The sequence below is a fragment of the Pholis gunnellus genome (genome assembly GCF_910591455.1).
Source record: "Pholis gunnellus genome assembly, chromosome: 12".
Classification (NCBI taxonomy): Eukaryota; Metazoa; Chordata; class Actinopteri; order Perciformes; family Pholidae; genus Pholis; species Pholis gunnellus.
In genome coordinates, this window is record NC_136539.1 from 7,269,672 (window position 1) to 7,290,869 (window position 21,198).

Genomic DNA, 21,198 nt, shown 5'->3' on the forward strand with positions numbered 1-21,198 from the left:
CAGACAGGTGATCGTAACCCAACAGCAGGTAATTTTCATCAAACAGCAGCCAACCGCGGGCGCGGCGCAGGATCATTTTGATTAGAATGAATATTGTTCCAATCAGGCGGCAGCTGATTTTAATCAAACAAAACCGCCAGTTAATCAAACAATGAGAGGAGAGAGATGACTGTAATCAAAAGCCAGGAGATGGGAAAAGTGATGTGTTTATTATAATGCCTTTTTCCTATTTTCATACAAACATTGTGTAGGGATAAATATATGCCCCGTAAATTGCTAGCCACTGCGTTTTAGGGTATGTGGGACTCAAAGTGGCATGATAATCAGACTCAAGTGACATTTTGTTTTCACTTCATCATTTAGTCTGATGTTTTATTCATATTAGTTGTATTGTGTTTGGGAGCGTGTTATCATCGTTTAGTAGCGACTGATGCGTCCGTCTTGGCGATGTCGTCTTCAGCCGACATAGAAGCTGCGGTAGAATTTTGCCAAGAGCAGTTCACTTTTGTCGTATTGATCCAAGAAATCAGTTTTAAAGGAGTTGTCGGGACATTTTTGGGAAATCCGCTTCTTCACTTTTCTACAGTTGAATTAGAAGATTGATATGAGATATGAGAATGGCTTCAATCTCCTCATTCAACTCTCTGCAAACAAGTGAATATCTTGAAAGTGTATATCCCAAAAGTTACAAACCATTCCTTTTAAAAGTTGTTGTTTCTGGTCGGACTATATGGTCACCGTGGAAGATCAGGCAATCACGAAGACATGCATTCTTGCTCAACAGACATGGCCACACATTAGATCCTGACCCCTCGTAGCTTACTGTCTTTCACGACTTGCATGACATAGTGCACAGCTGATTGGTAAGGGGCTGTAAACGGACTTCACTGTTGCATCTTACGGCACCAACAGAATCATTCCATTTTTGGGGGTATTTGCTTTCTCAACATGGCGACGGCTAAGCCGGCAATTCGCAGCTAACTGTGCTAACAGTGCAAACAATGGCGAAAGTGCTGGCAGAGCTGACGGTGTCATGAGGGGGGGAACCAGAGGGCGGGTGCTTGGGTGCTGCGATGTTATCAGCCAGAACCGCCGTATGAGTGCAGTGCAAACAGGGGCTTTGGTGTTGAGAAGTCGCAGCATTCATTCACAGACGAATAAACTGTACACACACACTGCGCTGCTACGTTCTCAACTATAACTTTATACTGGCTGGGCGAGACCCGTCTCGTCACCCCCAAAAAAAACACATGAACTTTCTCGTGAAGAAACACAATGCTCATCTCCACCTCTTCCCCTCTTAGCTCTACTGAAATGTGATCTCCTTCCTGTAGCTGGCATATGGCTACAGGATTGTGCACACCCTGTCTAGTGACTCCGTCAGTCTGATAGTCATATTTCTTGTTATTAATGCAATTCAAGTTGTATTTAGTTGGCGTGCGGATGTAGGCTACTTTTTAATTTGCCAGAACGTGTCATAATGACAAATGTGGGTTTAGCAGGTTTGCATATAATCAAACCTGTGGAAGCCCCGCAGCGGTAAAACGCAAAAGCAGAAATTTACTCTATGATTTACAAATGGTCATTGTGTAGGTGAAGTAGCGCTTTATTCTCTTTGAGAAATGTGGGCAACAACTCAGAGATCTGGAACTTGGCTAAACTCAAAGTACTATTAAAGCCACTCTGATATGAATGTATTGCTTTCCAAAATGCCGAGCCAATGCTGGTGGCATCAACAGCATTATTTGTGGCCTTTAGAGGAATAAACCATCAGTGTGCTCTTCAGTGCAATCATGACACAACATTTTGATGTCTTTTAATACACTTTGACAACAGAATAGCATGCGTGACATTTATGATGAAGGGCCATTGTCATAATGTGCTGAGAAGTGATACTTTCATTGAGCAGTCTGGTCAACAGAAAGCAGCGTTTCCATTCCAGTCCCTTCACCAATCAACATTACTTTGATTATATTTCTCATCATCATTTAGATACAAATAAGGAAAATAAAATTGTGCTCAGTGATGTGACTGACTGAAATACTGTACGTTGGTTAAAGCTGTTTTGGCTAAACTAGTATACTGCATTTGACCCTGCTGTTACAAAATGTCTTGCTTTCCTTACGCCATCCCTCTGTAGCTCTATGTACTCTGGAGGCAGGAGACAGGCAAAAAAAAGACCAATTTACCCCTCAAGGATCAATAGAGTGTTGCAAAAACCCATTTAGATCCATTTGTGGTGTAAAACTGTAATTACCCACGAAAAGCCAAGCTTTCAAACCCGTCAATAGCACCCATCAGTGTTGATAGAATTATGGTAGAGGAGGAGCAAATAGTGGGCTAGCCATAGAGAGGGGCTGGGGGGACACTTGCCGTGCGAACGCTGGGTTTCGACCTCCCGAGAAAGGAGCGTGGGGCTTTTCAAAGACGCCACTTGCGACCTTATTAAAGCCCATTCTATGAAGAGCAAAGAGAATTTCAATGAAATGCCAGACAGTCACAGGCCAACAGGGAAGGTGGGCAGCTGCCTTTGTTTTGCTTGAGCTGGGTACATGCGCACACACACATGTACACACAACATCTCCCTGGAAGCCCTCCACACATTACTGACTTGGACAGATTATGAGACAATGGGCCAGCGGGCACAGACATGTTCAAGCTCCCTGACCCCACGACATCCCTCCTACACAGGAATAAGACACCCACAACGGATTTATGGTAGTTCTGCTTTCCTTTGAATGAGCCATTTCTTTGTGGTCATTTTTTGTTTTTGTTTGTGTTGAATTATCATCTCTTCGTAGTTGTTTTGTGACTCCTTGCACTCGTTATTAGTCTGTTTGTGGATGATATGCATCTCTTTGAGGTTGTTTGGTGTCTCTTTGTCGTCGTTTTCTGTCTCTTTGAAGTCTTTTATCATTTCTTTGTGTTTTTTTGTGTCTCTTTGAGGTTGTTTTGTATCTCTTTGAAGTTGTTTGGTGTCTCTTTGTAGCCATTTGATTGCGGAGGGGGCCAGCCAGCCCACCTGTTGAAATGTGTGGTTCATTTTTACAACTGTGTCAGAACAAAATAGACTTTGGCTGGCCGCCAGAGTCTAGGTAATGAATGGGAAGCACTGGGATGATATTGAAATTCCCTTACTGACGATAAAACAACGATAAATTTATAGTCGCACATAGATATTTTGTTGCCTTTGCGAATGCCCCAAAGATTGAGGGTTGATTGCTCACTGTGGTAGGTGTTTTTGGTCCGGCTGCTCCTTTTGGATGGAGTCGTGGTAGACTTGTGTATTCTGTTGAACGGGGAGTTCATAACAGGACACGTGAGGACAATTTCGTGGCCAACCAATGTCGTATTGGACGATTATCTCATCATATCGCTCAAGCCTAGTATATATACTCTATATATATATATATATATATATATATATATATATAATATATGTGTACATATATATGGACGTATATCCTCTCTTCTCTCTTTCTCCCTTTTTCTTTCTGTGTCAACATTGCTGATTTATTCTCTCTCTCTCTTCTTCCTCTCTCTTTAGCTCTCTCTCCCTGTCTGCCTGTTTGCCGTTCACTCATTTTTTCAAAGGATTACAGTGAAATTTGAGGCTAAGGATTACGAAAATCAATGCTATGTTCAGTTGCAATGAGGTTTGCTGCTAAGGATTTGTACACAACATGAGGCCGTCAGTGGATATGTTGGCCTCAGCTGCAGTGTGTTTATGTTACAGTGTCCTACAAAGTTTCCCTTAAAATATTTAGGCATAGCAATATTGATGAAAGCCTTTCTTTCAAATTTCCGTATTGATCATCTTTAAAGGAAATTGGATTCCTTTTTTTTTAAGGAACACAATCCCGTTTCTTCTTAAATGCCAGGAAATGGCTTGCTGCTGCTGCTTTCTTGCCTCGTCTGGATGATGGGGATGTTGTGTACGTGAACGCTTCAGCTCTTCACTCTCTTCACCCGTTGGACGCTGTCTATCACGGCGCTCTGAGATTCATAACCGGTTGTAAACCCCTCACACACAATTACACTCTTTATTCTTTAGTCAACTGGCCGCCATTATCCATGCGCCGAACTTTGCACTGGTATAATGTTATCTATAAATCCACCCTTGGATTGCTGCCCAATTACTATCCGCATGCATATCACGTAAAACAGGGCTGCCGTAGTCTACGCTCCCAGCGCTTCATCACTCTCTCCATCCCCTCAGTCCGTACAGAATTTGGTAAAAAAAAACGAAAACGGCGTTCTCCTTTCAACCTGGAACACGCTACAGCAAGAACTGAAGCTGTCCAGTATGATTTTAAACTTATTTTTAGAAATCTGGAGAGAGCAGCATGTGCATAGCTATTAAACTACCCACTTCTTTTAATCATTCTTGTTCTATTTCGTCTTTGTATGAATGTCCTGTCTGTCTGTAACTTTGTGTCGTATTGCTGTTGTGTCTTAACCGGGTCCCTCTTGAGAACCAATGAGATTACTGTCTATCTAAATAAAGGTTAAATTTTTTTTTTTTTAAAGTAATAAAATACGAGTGTAAAGTGCCCTTTTCGGTTGGGAAGCCAGCAGACAGTCTGGGGGGGGTGGGGGGGACTTTGATGGGAGGGAAACAATCGCAGGGAACTAATCAATACGACACATCCTGCCGAGAAAGTGCGCTCTCGTGGCACACACACACTCCGATATGTACAGCACACACGTTCACACACCAACACCACTAGCACTTCTCAACGACTTTGTGCCTCTCAGCAGAATGTGTGAAAGCAATGATTTGGTGTATGAGAGAGAGAGAGAAAAAGCAAAAAGCGATGCTTATCACAAAGCGATCGCCCGCCCCGTGCATGTACATGGCTGTTTGCGCACGCCTGTCTGCAGGTGTTCGAGTGCGTGTGCGGGCAGCATTAGGATGTGTTGACGCACTGCAGTCTGGTGGTATAGTGCCTATTGTGGAGAAAGTGAGAGGCCTCATTAAAAATGCATGAAGCCCAGACATCAGCCACCGAGCAACAGCGGCCTCTCGGGATGGCCGAGGCTCTGAAAGCTCTCCTACGGCGGGAGGTTGTGGGGGGATAATGTGCATGTCTACATGTACATGTGTGCAGCGTGAAGCCTATACTCCCTATGAAAATGTCCTTTTAGCTCAGAAGCTCTTAAGATGTTTCGCTTTCTTAGTTCATCACAATTCTTCTCGCTGCCTCCTTTCATGATTGAACTATGCTCATTTAGACGCTCTTAATGATAAAGCAGCCATTTTAATTGTGAGCCTAATCGTCTCTTGGGGCTGGGTGGCTATTGCTAAATTAAAGTCTGTTTTTTTTAATACACTTTAAAGGTTAACTCAAACTAAAAACAACTCACTTGCCTCTCTAGCTCTGTATCTAGCTCTACAGATAGTTTTGTCTTTAACTGTGTGGTATCTGCATCCACCTTTCACAATGGAAGTAGGGGTGTGTATCTATCCCTCTTTGAGGATTTGACACATGTCTCGATACACTGTCCATGATCCGATACAAAAAAATATATACAGTAGTTATATTTATAACAATACAGTTCTCTGTGAGTCCAAGCCAATTCAGCACAACACAATTAAGCCACGGTTGGACAAGATTTCATATTTGTACTTATTTTTTTCTAAACTATATGTAGTTTTAATTATCCGTGACTAAAAGAATATTTTCTTAATTTTTATATCAAATACTAAATGACAAATACCTGTTGTCTACTGCTACACCAATAACAGTAGACGTGGGGAGTAATACACGTTTTCTGCTTTTATGCTACCTAAAATCTACCCAGGCCTAAATTTATTGTCTTGAATAATGCTGTACGGGTACAAGTCCTTGTAAATAAAACAGAGTTCTTCAGTATTTGCCTTCAACCAAGAGGAGTCAGGGGCTGGTGTAGTCTTGATGTGACATTTGCTGCTGTCAGCGTACACATTGATGTTGCAAGATTTATATTGCCACTGGTACATTTTATGATACTACTGTGTGTTTTACATACTGACGATTCAATGTAAGGTTTTCCGGCAGTGTTGTATACGGGTAGAATGTTATTTATTCTCCTTGAAAATCTGGGCATACTGTATGTGAATAGCTAGCGAGAGAGTGGTGACACACACACACACACACACACACACACACATAGATCAGAGGCAGATGAGCTCAGAGTGAAAATATATTTTTTTATCAATTTTTGTCACAAAGACTTTGTGTTGGATCTGTGGTTGTTTATCAAAGTATTCTTATCTCTGATTCTTGTCACTTTTACACCTCTTATTGGGAAGCGAATGGGGATTCATTTGTAGTGAAAAAATCACAAATATAAAAATTCAATAACATATTTTTCCACAGACAGTATCTTTACTTCTGTGGGTGATATACAGACTCAACAGTTAATTTTGGGACTATTTCTCTGGTGAGAGCTGTTGACAGCGAGGTCTTGAGGCAGATATTTCAAAACCTTTGCAAATAAAACCCAAACTATGCACGGCTAGAGATCGTCTTGGGGTTAGACGGAATATATCTTGTTTTGTCATTTGGGTGAATTAACCCTTTAAACACAATGAGCCTACTGGCTCCACGAGGTTAGGGTAGTCGTCAGCAGGTGACAGCTAACCCAATATTTTCTCTTGTTTTAGAAGGAGCTTTGTCCGTTTGCCCCTTCGCCGAGCTGTATTATGTTTCGAGGGAATGGAAACGTAATACGTGGATTACGTTTGTTTTTTAGATGATGTTCATGTAAGGAAGAGGTTGGAGTTGTGGACGGGTCAGACAAATACAGGACTTTCACCCAGGAGACCACCGATCGTGTCCCGTTTGAAACCAAAAGTGAACGTTTACTTATACTAATTTACGTCCGCAGCTTAAATAACATTACAAACGTAGTTATTTGAACCCAAACTATGTTTTTTACCCAACCTAACCAAGTAGTTGTGTTGCCTAAACCTAACAAAGTAGTTTGTTGCATTTTTTTGCTGTTTAAAACTGCAATTGTAATACATTTGTTTACCTCAAAACTAGTTTGAGAATGTAGTTTAGTTCCATGGGAACGTCATTTTATAGGAGCCACGGTAGCTAGGTCTCATAAGCGATGATTGAGAGGGATTGTTATGGGATCAGTCTAGACGTTATTTTTCAGGAAAATCCTACTCTTTTTGCAGAGTCATTGTGTAACCTTTTGCAGTGGCAGGTCATTCAGAGCTGCATCGGCTCACCTGCAGTGTCAAGCAGGATTTTGGATGTCTTCTATGATGCATAACAAAGCCCTTCTTTACATCATTCCTACTTTGCTGATCCATCATTACAACAGTAGCTGAGCACTGCCACGCTTTGCTGCACGGCGTTTCAATCAACATCAATGTCAGCAGTACGAATCATCATGGCTGATTGAGAAGGTGTCTGCTCGTGTGTGTGTGTGTGTGTGTGTGTGTGTGTGTGTGTGTGTGTGTGTGGGCACACGGTTATGTGTTGGTGGGCGCCCACGTGTGCACATATGCAAATGCAGCTGTAAGACAGCTGAATGCCTGTGCTTTACTGAGAGCTTGGCACCAGGGGAAAATGAAAAGACCAGGAGAATAATGACAGATTTATAATTACAGAATCTAGCGTTTAGTGCTACTCAGCAGCAACTGTCTAGGGAAGGCAATCTGGGTGTAATTTCTGCTGATCGGGCCTGTCACGCACTTAAGGGTCACACTACACGTGTGGCAAAAGACGTGCGCACACAAACACACAAACATTAATGCGCATGCACGCAGGTGTATGTGCTGACTCTCTCTCTGTCATTTTTGCAGATGTCGCACACAGACTATCACACACACACGTAGACAAACACAGAATGTCTCACGCTTAAATTTCACAGAAAATTGTGGTGCGACAGCAAATTGCCCGGTTAATTTGCGAGCCCTGAAAGCATCAAGTAAGCGCCTGAGTCACTGAGAAATGAATGCATTAGTCTGCCACAAAAACACACCAGAAACATCAGCTGTATGGAAGGGTGCAACTGATCTGCTTTACGGAGTCGAAAAAGCATAGCTACATGCCGAAGACAAAATTGACATTCACTCTCTCTTTGTATTTGGTTATATATTAGTTTCGAGGGAAATATAATTTTTGCGGATTACAAAAGACTGTCCGCGAAAGTTTGTGTCGGGAGGCGGATGGAGTGGTAGATGGGGCAAAAAAACAAAGGACTTTCACTCAGGAGACTTTCACTCAGGAGACTTTCACTCAGGAGACTTCTGATCGTGTCTCGTTTAAAACCAAAAGTGACCGTTTATTTATTTAAATTGCCGTCCTTAAATAACATAACAAATGTAGTCATTTTAACCCAAACCATGTCTTTTACTAAACCTGAACACAATTTTAGTTTGGCTGGTAGTCAGTAAGTTGTAACTGATACAACAGAATATAGTAGCTCATTTTTGAAAGGAGACTGCAAAAAAAGAAAATCTGTGTTTGGATTCCCAACCGGACAACGTATCGTAGATGTCTCTGTCTGGCTGCTAGTGTTAGCCTAGCGGTAGCTAACACTAGCAGCCAGAAACAAACACAGATGTTGGTTTCTTTTGCAGTCCCCGGTTCGTTTTCGGGCTGCTAGCGTTACCTAGCAGTGGCGTTAGCAACATAGCCACCGCTACTAGCCTGGCTACTGCCCAAAGCAAGAACCAACCGTAAGAACACCAATTTGAACTAGAAACCCTGAGCTCAGTGCTATTATGCAGGCAGAGTAAAACTAGTAAAAGATGGAGCCTTCATTTTCCCCGGGAGACCACGACCCAGTGGCGGACAGAATTGCATAGTGAAAGCGAGGCTAATAGGGAAACAATCGGATCGCCGAGGGTGTCATTATTCTATAGCCATTAGATTCTGCAATCAGCATTTACTTCATAATGATGGGATGAAGCAACAAAAAAAAACATGTATATCACCACTTTAAGCTAATCAAGCTATCAGTGATTATTACTTGCTTGTGGAAATAACAGAATTTCCATTTGAAGGTAATGTAGGCCACACTTTAGTGCCCAGCTGTGACAATAACACACCAGACATGCCTGTGGCCTCGAAGCCAATGTTCTGCGGCCGTCCTCATCCTCATCGATGATCGCTTTTTAGAATTTCTCAGCCGAGTGGGCTTTGTTAAAGGACATTAAAAAGACATGGGGTAATACCAGAAAGCTGCTCTGCAATCTTCAATGAATTTTCTTTTTTTTTTCACCGAGCTGTTTTTCAGTGTGCACTATGATAGCTTTAGCTTATACGTTATTATTTTCCATTCAGGCTATTTTCAATGTTATCTAGAATAAATTACATATCTGAAAGCCTTGGAATGGCGGCTGTTTTTTGTGCTGCAATTTCCCCCTGCAACACAAAAAATGTACTGCTTTGTTATCTACAATTCTGTCATTATTAATTGCTTCCTGCCATTATAAGAATACATCATCTGTCAATCAAGCCTTCCGTGGAGTCTGTCTCTTGGAGTTAAATCCATTTTCTATTGTGTCAGATTGAATGTGCCAGAACCCAGTTTGAACAGGATTACTATGCATGGTCCAACATCCTGACTGAGTGCAAGCTGTACTGTTTTTTTTCTGTCTCGTTTTTTAATCCCCAAACGAGTCCGCGTCCCTCGCTGTCAAAACCACATACAAGTCTCTCAGAATAAAGATGCTATCGTTGTTATTAATACTTCAGATCTCATTTATCTCAGATCTTGGCATAGATAATAAAACAAATGCTGGGACGCCTCGACTAATATGATTTCTTGCTCTGCAGGTGTGTTTGCAACATCGACTGTTCCCACATCAGCTTCAACCCGGTGTGTGCCTCAGACGGTCGTTCCTATGACAACCCCTGCCAGGTGAAGGAGGCGTCCTGTCAGAAGCAGGAACGCATCGAGGTCAAGTACCTGGGCCACTGCCAAGGTCAGACTCCAAAACACGCACAGCATGCGATCGCTCCAAGAGACACAACATCACACACACACACACACACACACCCACAGTGGAAGCCGTCAGGTTAAAGTTGGGGGTAAATGAGGCAGCTTGCAGATCTGAATGCAGACCACACGACTCTATATCTCCCTCCAGCCGCAGCTGCAACCACATTTCAGAATTTGCACTCAATCATATTTCGGAATAGTGTGCAAAGATAATCCCCAAATCCCACATAGCCTTCTCTGCTATGTATATTGATAATTTTACTGAACGATTATCCCCCCCCTTTTTAGTGTAGTATCTTTTATTTGGGTGCAGCGTTTGTTTGCAACGGTCCCAGGGATAAAGTTATTTTATTAATCTCTGTGGTTGAATCCCTACACCGAGTGATAGTGCTAATCCACGAGGGGAGAAGACAAAGGCGCTTGAGAACATTTCTTGTGGATAAGCTTTTTTTTATTTAATTTTATTTGAGGTATGATCTCCCAACACTTCAATTTCTCCTTAGTTTTGCTTTATGCAACTACAAGATCTGGCCCGAAGTTGTCACAAGGTGGAAAGAGAGAACGAGACCGTCTCAATCCAGGGGGGGTGCTCAGATCTCAATTGTTAGCGGCTTTTGTTGTGTATGGGTACATGTGCGAGCATTTTATTTGGCTCTGCGTCCACCAAGGACCAACAGGACAATTGATCGAGATGTGAGAACCGAGATGAAAGCTTTTGAGGAGTAATGGGGAGGAAAGTAATCAGGGCTAACCAGCTCTGGAACACAAAGACAAATCTGTATTCCCCCATGTTGCACCCTTTTGGGTCGCACCGCCCCGATCGATCCCATCACGGCTCCCCGCATTCCGTTTCAATCAGGAAAAGTGGCGAGCGAAGCAAGAAACGGGAGGGATTTGGACCCGTGAAAAAGTAGACATTACGTTAGCCGGGATTCAAAGTGGCAGCTTGATATTTAGATTGCTGGTTTTACACTACTTCCCCATGTGTCACTTGTCATATTACAGGGAAACTGTTTTAATTTTTTTCTTTTTTTCTTGCTTTCTACCGTAGCTCAGAATTGAACAAGCCTATAGCATTTAAAATATTTTCATTTATGCAGTTGTGGCACCAGATGCTCATAAATTGAAGTGCAGTATCATTAAGACCTCAAGTTGTCATCAATGTGTGAAGCTAGGAAAGGAAGCAGGATGAGAGGAAAGAAGAGGCTTTTTTTGTAGCTGTAGTCTTGTTTAGTTTGCAGCGTCTCCCCCTCTGAGCGGCCCTAAAAAGGAATTTAGTTTTCTGTCATTTTTCTTACGTGGATGCCATACAAACTAGACTCTAGGTTCTGATCTCACGGAAACGCCGCTTTGTTTCTTCACTATTATTCTTCCGCTGGTGTCCCGAGAGCCAATAAAAAAGGAAAAATAAATACGATTTTTTTTTTTTTTAAAAAGGAAATAATTGCATCGTAAACCTGGGAAATACTTTCACAGAATAAATTCACGGACCACAGAAAGAAATCAATAAAATGATAATGATTGGAAGGAGATTTCGTCTTGCCATTGTGAAAAGAGGAATTCAATGCAGCGTCAATAAGGTGAGCAAAACATGCACTATTCCCCCTGATCTCTTCCACCCTCTGCTCCGTTCCACCATTCTCCAGGTGTGACGCTCTCTCACTTTTGAAGAGAATAGCTCACATACATACACATTAACTGGACGGGTGCACACACACCAGGTGAACCCTTTGTTGAGATGATGATTCACATTCAACCCCCCCCCCCCTACTCGCACCGGCGTCAGTTTGAACAATGTAACCCATAATGGCGGGGGGGGGGCTGGAGCCCTAGGGAGGATGTGGTGACCTGAAATCACTTTGAATCTGTTTTTCAACCTTTCCAGGCGACATCAAAGGCGGAGACGGACACTTCGCACGGGCCAACACAGGTGAGTGCAATGGCGGATCGCCAAATAACACGTGCTGCCACTCAAAGCTGCATTAGTCCTCCTGACTCCCGTTCTATTCTTTGTCTGCGTCGCTCTCGAGCGTTGCTCTCATCTCGCACGTGTTGCTTTGAGGATTGGTGGATTGAGTGCATGCGATTTGTGTTCACGCAGATGAGGAAAAAGAGGATCCGAGGAACGAGCTGGCCCGCGGCCTGTACATCCCCTGTCCGGATGACTACAAACACTACTGCGTCCACGGGGAGTGTCAGTTCCCAAGTATCCCGGCTCAGCCCTCCTGCAGGTACACACACACACACACACACACACACACACACACACACACACACACACAGTGGTACTGTTCTGTGGGGAAAAGGGACGGGTAGGGACAGGGCAGACAGTATCAGTATCATGTTCTACGTATTTGCTGTTGTTTTATTTAACACTTTTTAACAGTTAATGCCACAATATTGGCGGACAAGTTTAGAGCATTCCTAAAAAGTTAGGTAATTGAACCCTATTTTCCAAATATGGTGTAATTTTAGCATAATGCATTGGAGTCGGGGCTATTGATTATTCATTCACAATGAGTTGAATGGGTTTTTAATAGCTAGCAATATGTAAGGCTATATGGGTAGTAGCTAATTATGGGCTACAGTGCATGGATTCTCATGTAGCAATCAATTAAACTATATTCATCTCGGCTATTAGTGGCAACAGTGTTTTTACATTGTAACTCTGTTACTGTGTTGGGGCTGTAAATACATCCGACATAACAAGAGAGGACCCAGACCGGCTCTTGTGTTTTCACCACAAACTGGATGACGCCGTCCCTCCCTCATCTGGAGACACCGAAAAAGAAAGCGCTGTAATGTAAGATGGCTCGTCAGTTGTGAAATTAAGCCTTTGAAGGAGAGCGCTTGAGCCTATTTGTTATCAATTTGTCGGGTTTATCTTGCCAGTGTGCTGAGGGACAGGAAGTAGTCGAGATCTGGCTGTTGACCAGTCAAATATGCTTCACCGCTTCAAATGGATCCCGCGGTGGAGTTTCCTTCCACGCACATCATGATGTCGTTTCACACAAGTATCATTCGGTTTCGGTGATGATTTCATCTCGACAACCCACACTTTGTTGCACCGTCATCTGTCTGCCGATGATAATACTTGGCTGCAAACACACCACCGTGCATGGAAGACTGACACCTCGAGTGTGTCATCAGCGAGTTCCCAGAAGCTCTGAAATATTTGAGTATTGTTCACAGCAACTATAAAAAGCGTTTCAATTGCAAGTGATCAACACAACTACTGCTTACAGTCTAATACTCAAAAACCTCAGCACTAACCTGAAAGCAGTTCTGCTGTAACACTTGAAATTACTTATTCTTTTAGCATCTTTCAGCTCATTTTTGGGGGTTCTTCTTCTCACAACTTGACAGTTTTTATCCACCATCGCTCCTCTCATCACCGTGGCTTTCAGTAGGAAAGCTCTGATTAAACCCCCTGTACCCGGTCTACCCAGCACCGGACAGCAAAACGGACAAAGTTAGCCACGAGCTGGTGTGTTTAGCAGCTAAAGAGACAGATATGTTTTGTCTGTGCTTTAATATATAACTGTTTGCTAACACATTAGCCATAGCAACTCATTACTACAACACTAATCTCAGTATTGTTTACAGTTTGTTAGGCTAATCCCAAGTGGCCAAAAAATAGTAAAAGCAGCATAAACATGACCACTACATGCCTCATCTTACTAGAAACCTTGACCTGAACCTAGTCCTACTTCTAGTCCGAACCCTAAACCAGCATTTTAAAGGATAATTATTGTTTTAGTCCATTTAGATGTACATTTTGAATGCTTAGCCATTTTTTTTTTGCCATTATCCAAACTGAGATCTGTACGTAGTTCAATGGGGTGTGAAGCTTGTTCGTCGTTTCTCAACACACCGGTCTGGCTTCAGCCTGAACGTGTCTGTGATAATCCCTCACTGCAGAGGAAACCTGTGCGCGCGCAGTTTAGCCTGGAAGTCTGTGACCTGTGATGGAGGCTCACCTTGAAGAGGAGCACAAAAAAACAACAACTTAGAAACTCAGAAAAGAAAACTCTCCTCAGTTTGGCTAACCTGGGGGCTTTGTTTTGTTGCTCCCTCGGAGCTGCCTTTAGTGGTTCCCAGATCTCAGCGCTGCCTTTTGGGGAATACAGCGTCCAAACCATTACGAACATTGGGCAGCAAAATGTCCGGACCTTGGAGGGTTTTGGTCACATTTTGGCTTCATAAGAATAGGAATACAAGCAGCAAATACAGACACACTTCACACACACACACTTGCAGAACAGCGGCCTCAAAGCTGCAACAGGCAGCACACATACAGTGCACATACACATTCACCTAAGCACACAACATAGACCTGAACACAGGCAGCCCAGACACGCATTTACATAAAGGTACAATGAGGAACGATATTAAAACCCACCACCCACCCACCCACCCACACACACACACACACACACACAAACAATGAATGCACATGGCAGACCTGAGCCTGTCTGCCATCGTTTACAGCCTGATAGCAGCCAAGGGGGGGTCTTGGTATCGCTCGCTCCCTCTATCTCCCCTCCTTTCTCTCTAACCTCGCTCGTCCCAGCTCACCCAGCCAGACACATTCTTCATGCATATAGAGCGGGGGGGGGGGGGGGGGGGGGGGGGGGGGGGGGGGGGGGGGGGGGCTCGTCAGAGAGGGGGTTGTGGAAGGTCTCTGCTGCCCCCTGCTGGCTGCAGGGATGCCGGAGCTTGTGTCCTAATGAGGAGGGAAGCACAGCGGTCGCCTCTATGTGAGCGGCGTGCGTCTGTGGAAACGGAGCACAAACAGAACAGGGTTGCAATGTTCATCTTACCCAGTGTCAGGTCACAGGGATGGAGAATGTGTGTGTGTGTGTATGTTGGTACCAAACAAGGATATGCAGGTGTTGGTGGGTAACAACCTCCCCAGAGAGAGAGAGAGAGAGAGGCAAGCAGAGAAAGAAGGGGAGATGGAGAGAGAAAGAGAGATTAAAAGGGGAACCATTTTAGCTCCTCTCTGAGGGCAAAAATCATCTCCATTAGTCTCTCTCTCTCTCTCTCTCTCTCTCTCTCTCTCTCTCTCTCTCTCTCTTTGTGTGTGTGTGTGTGTGTCTGGCTCTCTCCGACTACGTCCACACTAAGCTGGCTAAATCCGAAAACGTCAATTACATTGACGCCGCACGTCCCTAATAGCTTTTTTTTCAAGTTGCTTTTTCTAAATTACCTGAATTACAGTTCACAGTCACATTGGTGATTTAACCAGGCAAACTGTCACTATCGCTCTTCTGTGATCGCAAAGTCATTTGACAAATACAGCTTACTGCCACTGCTTGTTTGTCTCCACCGCTAATAATCCACCGCCGTCCGAAACTTGTGGGAGAAAACACGAGCCGGCCCCCGGTGTTATCGTTTGAACCCACGCTGTAAATGCTGAACCGTAATTCCATCTGTAGTTGTGGACAAAGGGCCCAAAACATTTTCCATCTCACTTTTTGTGTGTGTGTGTGTGTGTGTGTGTGTGTGTGTGTGTGTGTGTGTGTGTGTGTGTGTGTGTGTGTGTGTGTGTGTGTGTGTGTTCTCAGCTGTCACTCGGGTTTCAGAGGCCCCCAGTGTGACATCAAAGAGTACAACGTGCTCTATGTGGTTCCAGGCTCCGGCAAACTGCACTACGTCCTCATCGCCTCCATCATTGGAGCACTCCAGGTGGTCATCATCTGTGTGGTGGTGCTCTGCATTACCAGGTGAGTCATGGCCTAACATACACACACACACACACTCACATTGAAACACAGACTACTAATGAGCCTGGCAGCAGTATTTTCCATGCGGTCTGTATTTGGGAGTCACAAGGGGGGCTGTGGAGCTCCTGAGCCTGGAGGAAACAGCTGAAAGGTCACCTTGCTTACACCACAGAGAGAAAGTACCGTCACGCTCCCTGTGGACGTACACACACACACACACACACACACACACGAGCGTGCACGCGCACACACACCCGAAAACATGCAACGCGTTCGTACAAGCAATGATACACACAGATATCTGTGTAGGCGTTCAAACTTGTGTTTGAACAGACGTTTTGTATTCACATTAAAGACTCACACACACACACAAACACACACACGCATATATATAGCCTGGGGCTTGTCTGCCTCCGGCTGACCTAAGCAATTTATGACATTTAATAAAAGATTTTTAAAAGAGTTTTGGCCGAGACAAAACTGCTCCTCTGAGCAAAGGAGAGGAGGACGGGGGACAAAATGAGAGAGTTGTAAAGGGGCATGGAGGGGGGGGGTAAGGGGGGGGGGGATAAAGAAGGAAAGAGAGAGTTATAACACTGAATACACACACTGTTAAATCAGTGTGTCCTGCTGCTTCTGCGATATTAATTTAGGGCAAGAAGTATAAAAACACTCCGCCTCGTTAATAAGCCCGCGATGCGTCACACGGCTCTCGCTCGTTTCAGTGGAGTCTAGTGAATGAACACAATGTGAAGGAGTGTGAATGAATCTGAACAGACAAACGCTCACCGGACACTTGATGAGGTACATCTTTCTTTAATTCTGCGTGGCACTGACTTCGGCTCATATTGACATGACGGCGTCTCCAGTTCCGCCACATCCCCACATGTTGCTCTATTGAGACGTATCCTCATATGATACCTTACAAAAATACCTTCTTTTTTTTTGTGCGTTTTCCCACGAAAGTCCAGCAACACGTGTCAATTGCTGCCCGTTACATACTGTATATACGGTCTTTTAAAAAAAAAGACCTTCTGTCTTCCCTGGAAACTACTTGGTTAGGTCAAGGGAAATACTGAAATACTATGTTAAGGTTTAGGAAAGGTAAAATAGCAATTAAAAAAACGCTCTACTGCTACTGAAGGCCCAAAGTGTGCCAAGAAAATATCCCCCACATCATTACACCACCACCACCAGCCTGAACCAGTAAATACCAGGCAGGATGGATTTTGTGCTTTCACGTTGTTGATGCCAAATTCTGAACCTCATCCATATTTTCTCTTTTTCGAACCATTAGAGATGTTTTGTTGTGCGTGAAAGTCCCAGCAGATGAGCAGTTTATGAAATACTCAAACCAGCACGTCTGCCACCAACAACCATGCAACGTTCAAAGCCCTTTAAATCACCTTTCATTCCCCATTTCCGATGCTTGGTTTAAACTTCAGCAGACCGTCTCATCTACAGATGCTTTGAGTTGCTGCCACGCGATTGGCTGACGAGATATTTGCGTTAACGAGCAGGTGACCAGGTGTACCTCATAAAGTGGTCCGGTTGAATCAGTGTCCTATCCCTTTATTTTGGGGGGGGGGGCAGACTGAGCTGTAGTCGTATCAATGCTGCTGGATTTGTTTGTGGTTCACGCTTGTTATAAAGACTTGCCGTTCACTTAAAGGACAAACAGGCGGGAGTGGAAAAGGTCATCTCTACGCTCTGCCACCCTGTGTATAACATCACGCCACATGTTGGAAAAGGTCTGCTCGAAAGGGATTCAGTGCCAGATGATATGTTGTTCCCACACAACTCTGTATTCTGCTACACATCTGAGAAAAAGACCCAAACTAACGTTAGTTTGTCCCTCAAAACTTCATTATTCCTTTGAGCTGAAAGCAGTTAGCTTCATGAGTGAGGGTTTTTGTTACCCTGGGTTTGACTTCTCTGCCCTGTTGCTGGAGGTTGTGGAGAGTGCACAGGCTGAGAGGAAGACTTTAAGCACGGATCTGGGCTGGGAAAGCATTTTATCTATCTTCAATCTCTGTGTTTATTTACGGTGTCAAATCGAAACTTGGAAGGCAGTAAAGGACAATCGTCTTTTTAGTAAGGAAGCTATGATCTATCATAAAATACACTACAGCTGATGTTAAGACGGACGAGTGCATAACGACACAAAGATTTACATACATTGTGTTGTTCTTAAACTACCAATAATTATGGAAGCACAATAACCATTAACGTCCTAATTATTAGATTTAAAAAAAAAAAAAGAAAATATGTGTGTCTGACTTTATTGTGTGTCCCCGCTTCTGAAATCAAAAGTAGGCCATTATTTCAACAAGACATCCTGGACAGTTTTGGGGACTATTTTCAGCTGTGGACTTAATACACATTTGATGCACTAGTGAGCACAGCACCCAAAATACACAGCAGTGTTCATTGTAGTGAAGCAACATGTCTCCCAGAGCAATGGTGTGGCTCACTGATGTGTTTGTCGAGCAACAATGGAGCTCTGTGACACAGAGGAATACGATACATCAGGCTTTGATTCTACTCAATCAATTTTGGCTTTGGTCTTTTCGTTGGATTTGTTGACAATAAGAAAAACATTTCCATCCTCATCCTTTTCAGAAATCATTTTAGGACGAGCGTACTGAGGTCTATACAAATATCCGAATTGCATCAGAATGAGCTTTCACAGCTGCAGAGTGGCATAGCTAACCCTCCCCCCCCCTCCCCCCCTCCCCTTCTTCTCTCCTGCACAGGAAGTGCCCACGGACCAACAGGATCAACCGGCAGAAGCAGAACAACGTCCACTTCAGTACAGAGAACACCATGCGCGCCTCCACGCGGCTCATCTGAGCCCGGACACACACCGGACAGGAGTCCCACCTCCGCTTTACGGAGCGCTGTGGCGTTAGATGTTCCCCCTCCTCGTAGGCCAACCCCGAAAATTAGGATCTGCTTCCCCACCCCCCACCCCCCACCTCCAACCCCCTCACTCCTCGCCCTCTTCTCTCCCAGTACGAACTTCAAGGATGCCCAGGGAGGATGGCGGTGAAGCAAAGAGCTGGCGCACCAGTCAGAGATGGGACTCGCACATTTGGGGTCAGTCCCCGACCGCCGCCAACCCCCTCAGGTGCAGATGTGTCTCCCTGCACCGTGTCCCTCCCCCCCCCCCCCCCCCCCCCCCTGGGTTTTTTTCTGAAAAACTGAACTATGAGGTGTTGGGGGGGGCAATGGGGATACTGAATGTGTGTGGGCGTGTGTGTGTGTGTGTGTGTGTGTGTGTGTGTGTATGGGGGAGTGTGTATTAGATGTGTGAGCTTTGGTAGAGGCGCGCTAGCCGGTGTCTGTCGTTTCTAGATGAGGAGGGTCAAAGCAAAGCGGGGTAGCGCAGAGCAGGGTAACGGGCTTTAAATGAGTTGCGTGTTGTTTGGTCCGGGAGGGGGTGTGGGGTGTGGGGGGGGGGTTGGGAGGTTTTTTTTCGGGGCTACACGTGATGCCTTTGCACCTTGTGTTATAGGAGACCTTTGACAGAGGGCACAATGTTATTATAGAGCTCTCTGTTCGGTTGTGACGATGACGTCGGCTTCTGTATCTTGGGTTCTATTTCCAATAGTTATTACTACATTGTCTTGATGGGGTCATTTTTCTGTAAATGTAAATAAATAATTTATATCACGAAATGTAACATGCTGTGTCGCTCTTTGTTATTTTACAATGACCGGGCAATAACTAGAGGCTAGTTAGTACCTACTATTGTCACAATGTTTTAAGTAATATATATTAAAATTGGGCTAATCTGGTAACAATATATATATGTATAAATAAAATATATAACATTATTATAACATTCTCTGCATTTAAAGAAAAACATTTTTAATTATAGTTATTTTTATTTGATGATGAAATATGCAAATGAGTTATTGTCTAAAACTAACTGTTGGTGAATTTAGGAGAAATCTGCAGACGCAAATAGACAAAGCTAGTATAAATACGTTTTTTGGATGTTTTCTTTCCACCAGTCTTAAAGAAGTCATGCGATTTGTATTTCATGGACACTTCATCCTTTTTCTCCACTACACATTGTGCTTTTTACTCCACTATATTTTTATTTGACAGCTTTGTATTATGAGTTACTTTTTTCATACAAAACATGATAAACTCACAGAATGTAATGCATTTACAGACGCATTATATAAGTATAAGTCGAGAAAATTGGCTCTGCCTTGACCAACTGCAGCAGTAAAATTAGACTCACGCATTAACGCATCAGCAAAATATGGCTAATATAATACTATATATACAATATATATATATATATCAATTATATGTAGCCTAGTGGCAAACATGATGTTGCCACTAAAGCCACTAGAGGGCGCTGTACTCCAGAGGAAGCTGGTGGAACGTAAAGAGCGAAACGGGAAGTGAAGTCTTTCTTTTTTCGAGTGGCTAACCTGTGCAGCGTTAGTTGTTTTCCGTTGCTGTATGAATTGGTGTGCGTGGCCGCCAAAATGTGCATTTGAGCTAACAGATGTTAAAGAGTTACCTCTACAGTTATTTATGCATTGACATCATGTACTAGATTGATACACTGAGCTAAAGTCTGAAGGCACCTTAAATTAGTTTAGGATTTAATCAGATTGGTTGATGCACTGAACAGGTTACTGAACTGGGTTTGTAAGGTTCTGAAGGGAGAATGTGTGTCTACAGTGTAACTTTAAATGTACAGGGAAATGTACTTTACTTGTGATATGCCTACTTTAAGGGCATTTCAATGCAGGAATTTACATTTAATGGGGTACTTTTCCAACAGTGTTAGCTCTGCGTGATCCTGTATCCTACATCCTAGTGAAGATTGCATGCCTCCCGTGTCTATACCAGTTTATATTCATGTTTTATTATCGCCCTCGCTTGGCATATTGTTTTCATTTCTCGCTGTTGTGTCGTTTAAACCGACTTTCTACTTTTCCAAAGACTTTGAAGTGCATACAAAGAGAGCGATGTCAATGAATGTGATTTGTAATCAGTTACAAGCGTCCACCACCGCTAGATGGTGCTGTGCTGCAGCAGCACCTCTCTACAACCGGCTTCAGATGTAAACGTGAGCGGAAGGATGGCGCATGATCGACCCATTTCAGTAACGCTCTGTCAGCAACAATGCCAGCTGTGATGAATAGCTTTGTTTTTTATGGCAACTTCGGTGGAAAGTTGTCGTGGCCGAGTGGTTAAGGCGATGGACTAGAAATCCATTGGGGTCTCCCCGCGCAGGTTCGAATCCTGCCGACAACGAACATTTTCAATTTTGGAACAACTTTGTAATTCATTTGGCGTACACAACATCAGTTGTACCACTATGAACCACAGAATGCAGTAATTTATTCCCGAAGTACTTCATGTGACAGACGTGTGTTTTTTTTAACACTAATAAACACAAAAACAAGCTTTTATCCAACATTTTTTCCGAACTCCTGCCTCCCTATTTAAGGAGACACCCCATGTGAATAGGGCAAAACATTTTACT

At 43.7% G+C, this 21,198-nt stretch overlaps 1 protein-coding gene across 1 annotated transcript in view; it reads left to right on the top strand.

Moving 5' to 3' along the window:
• Window positions 1-19,072, top strand: part of tmeff2a (transmembrane protein with EGF-like and two follistatin-like domains 2a) — a 102,812-nt gene extending 83,740 nt beyond the window's left edge. The window contains exons 6-10 of the mRNA XM_079169858.1: window positions 9,786-9,934; window positions 11,837-11,881; window positions 12,053-12,182; window positions 15,522-15,680; window positions 18,437-19,072. Of these exons, the coding sequence (XP_079025984.1) occupies window positions 9,786-9,934; window positions 11,837-11,881; window positions 12,053-12,182; window positions 15,522-15,680; window positions 18,437-18,533 (580 nt within the window). The 3' untranslated portion in view covers window positions 18,534-19,072. The remainder of the gene's footprint in view (window positions 1-9,785; window positions 9,935-11,836; window positions 11,882-12,052; window positions 12,183-15,521; window positions 15,681-18,436) is intronic.
• The last annotated feature ends 2,126 nt before the right edge of the window (window positions 19,073-21,198 follow it).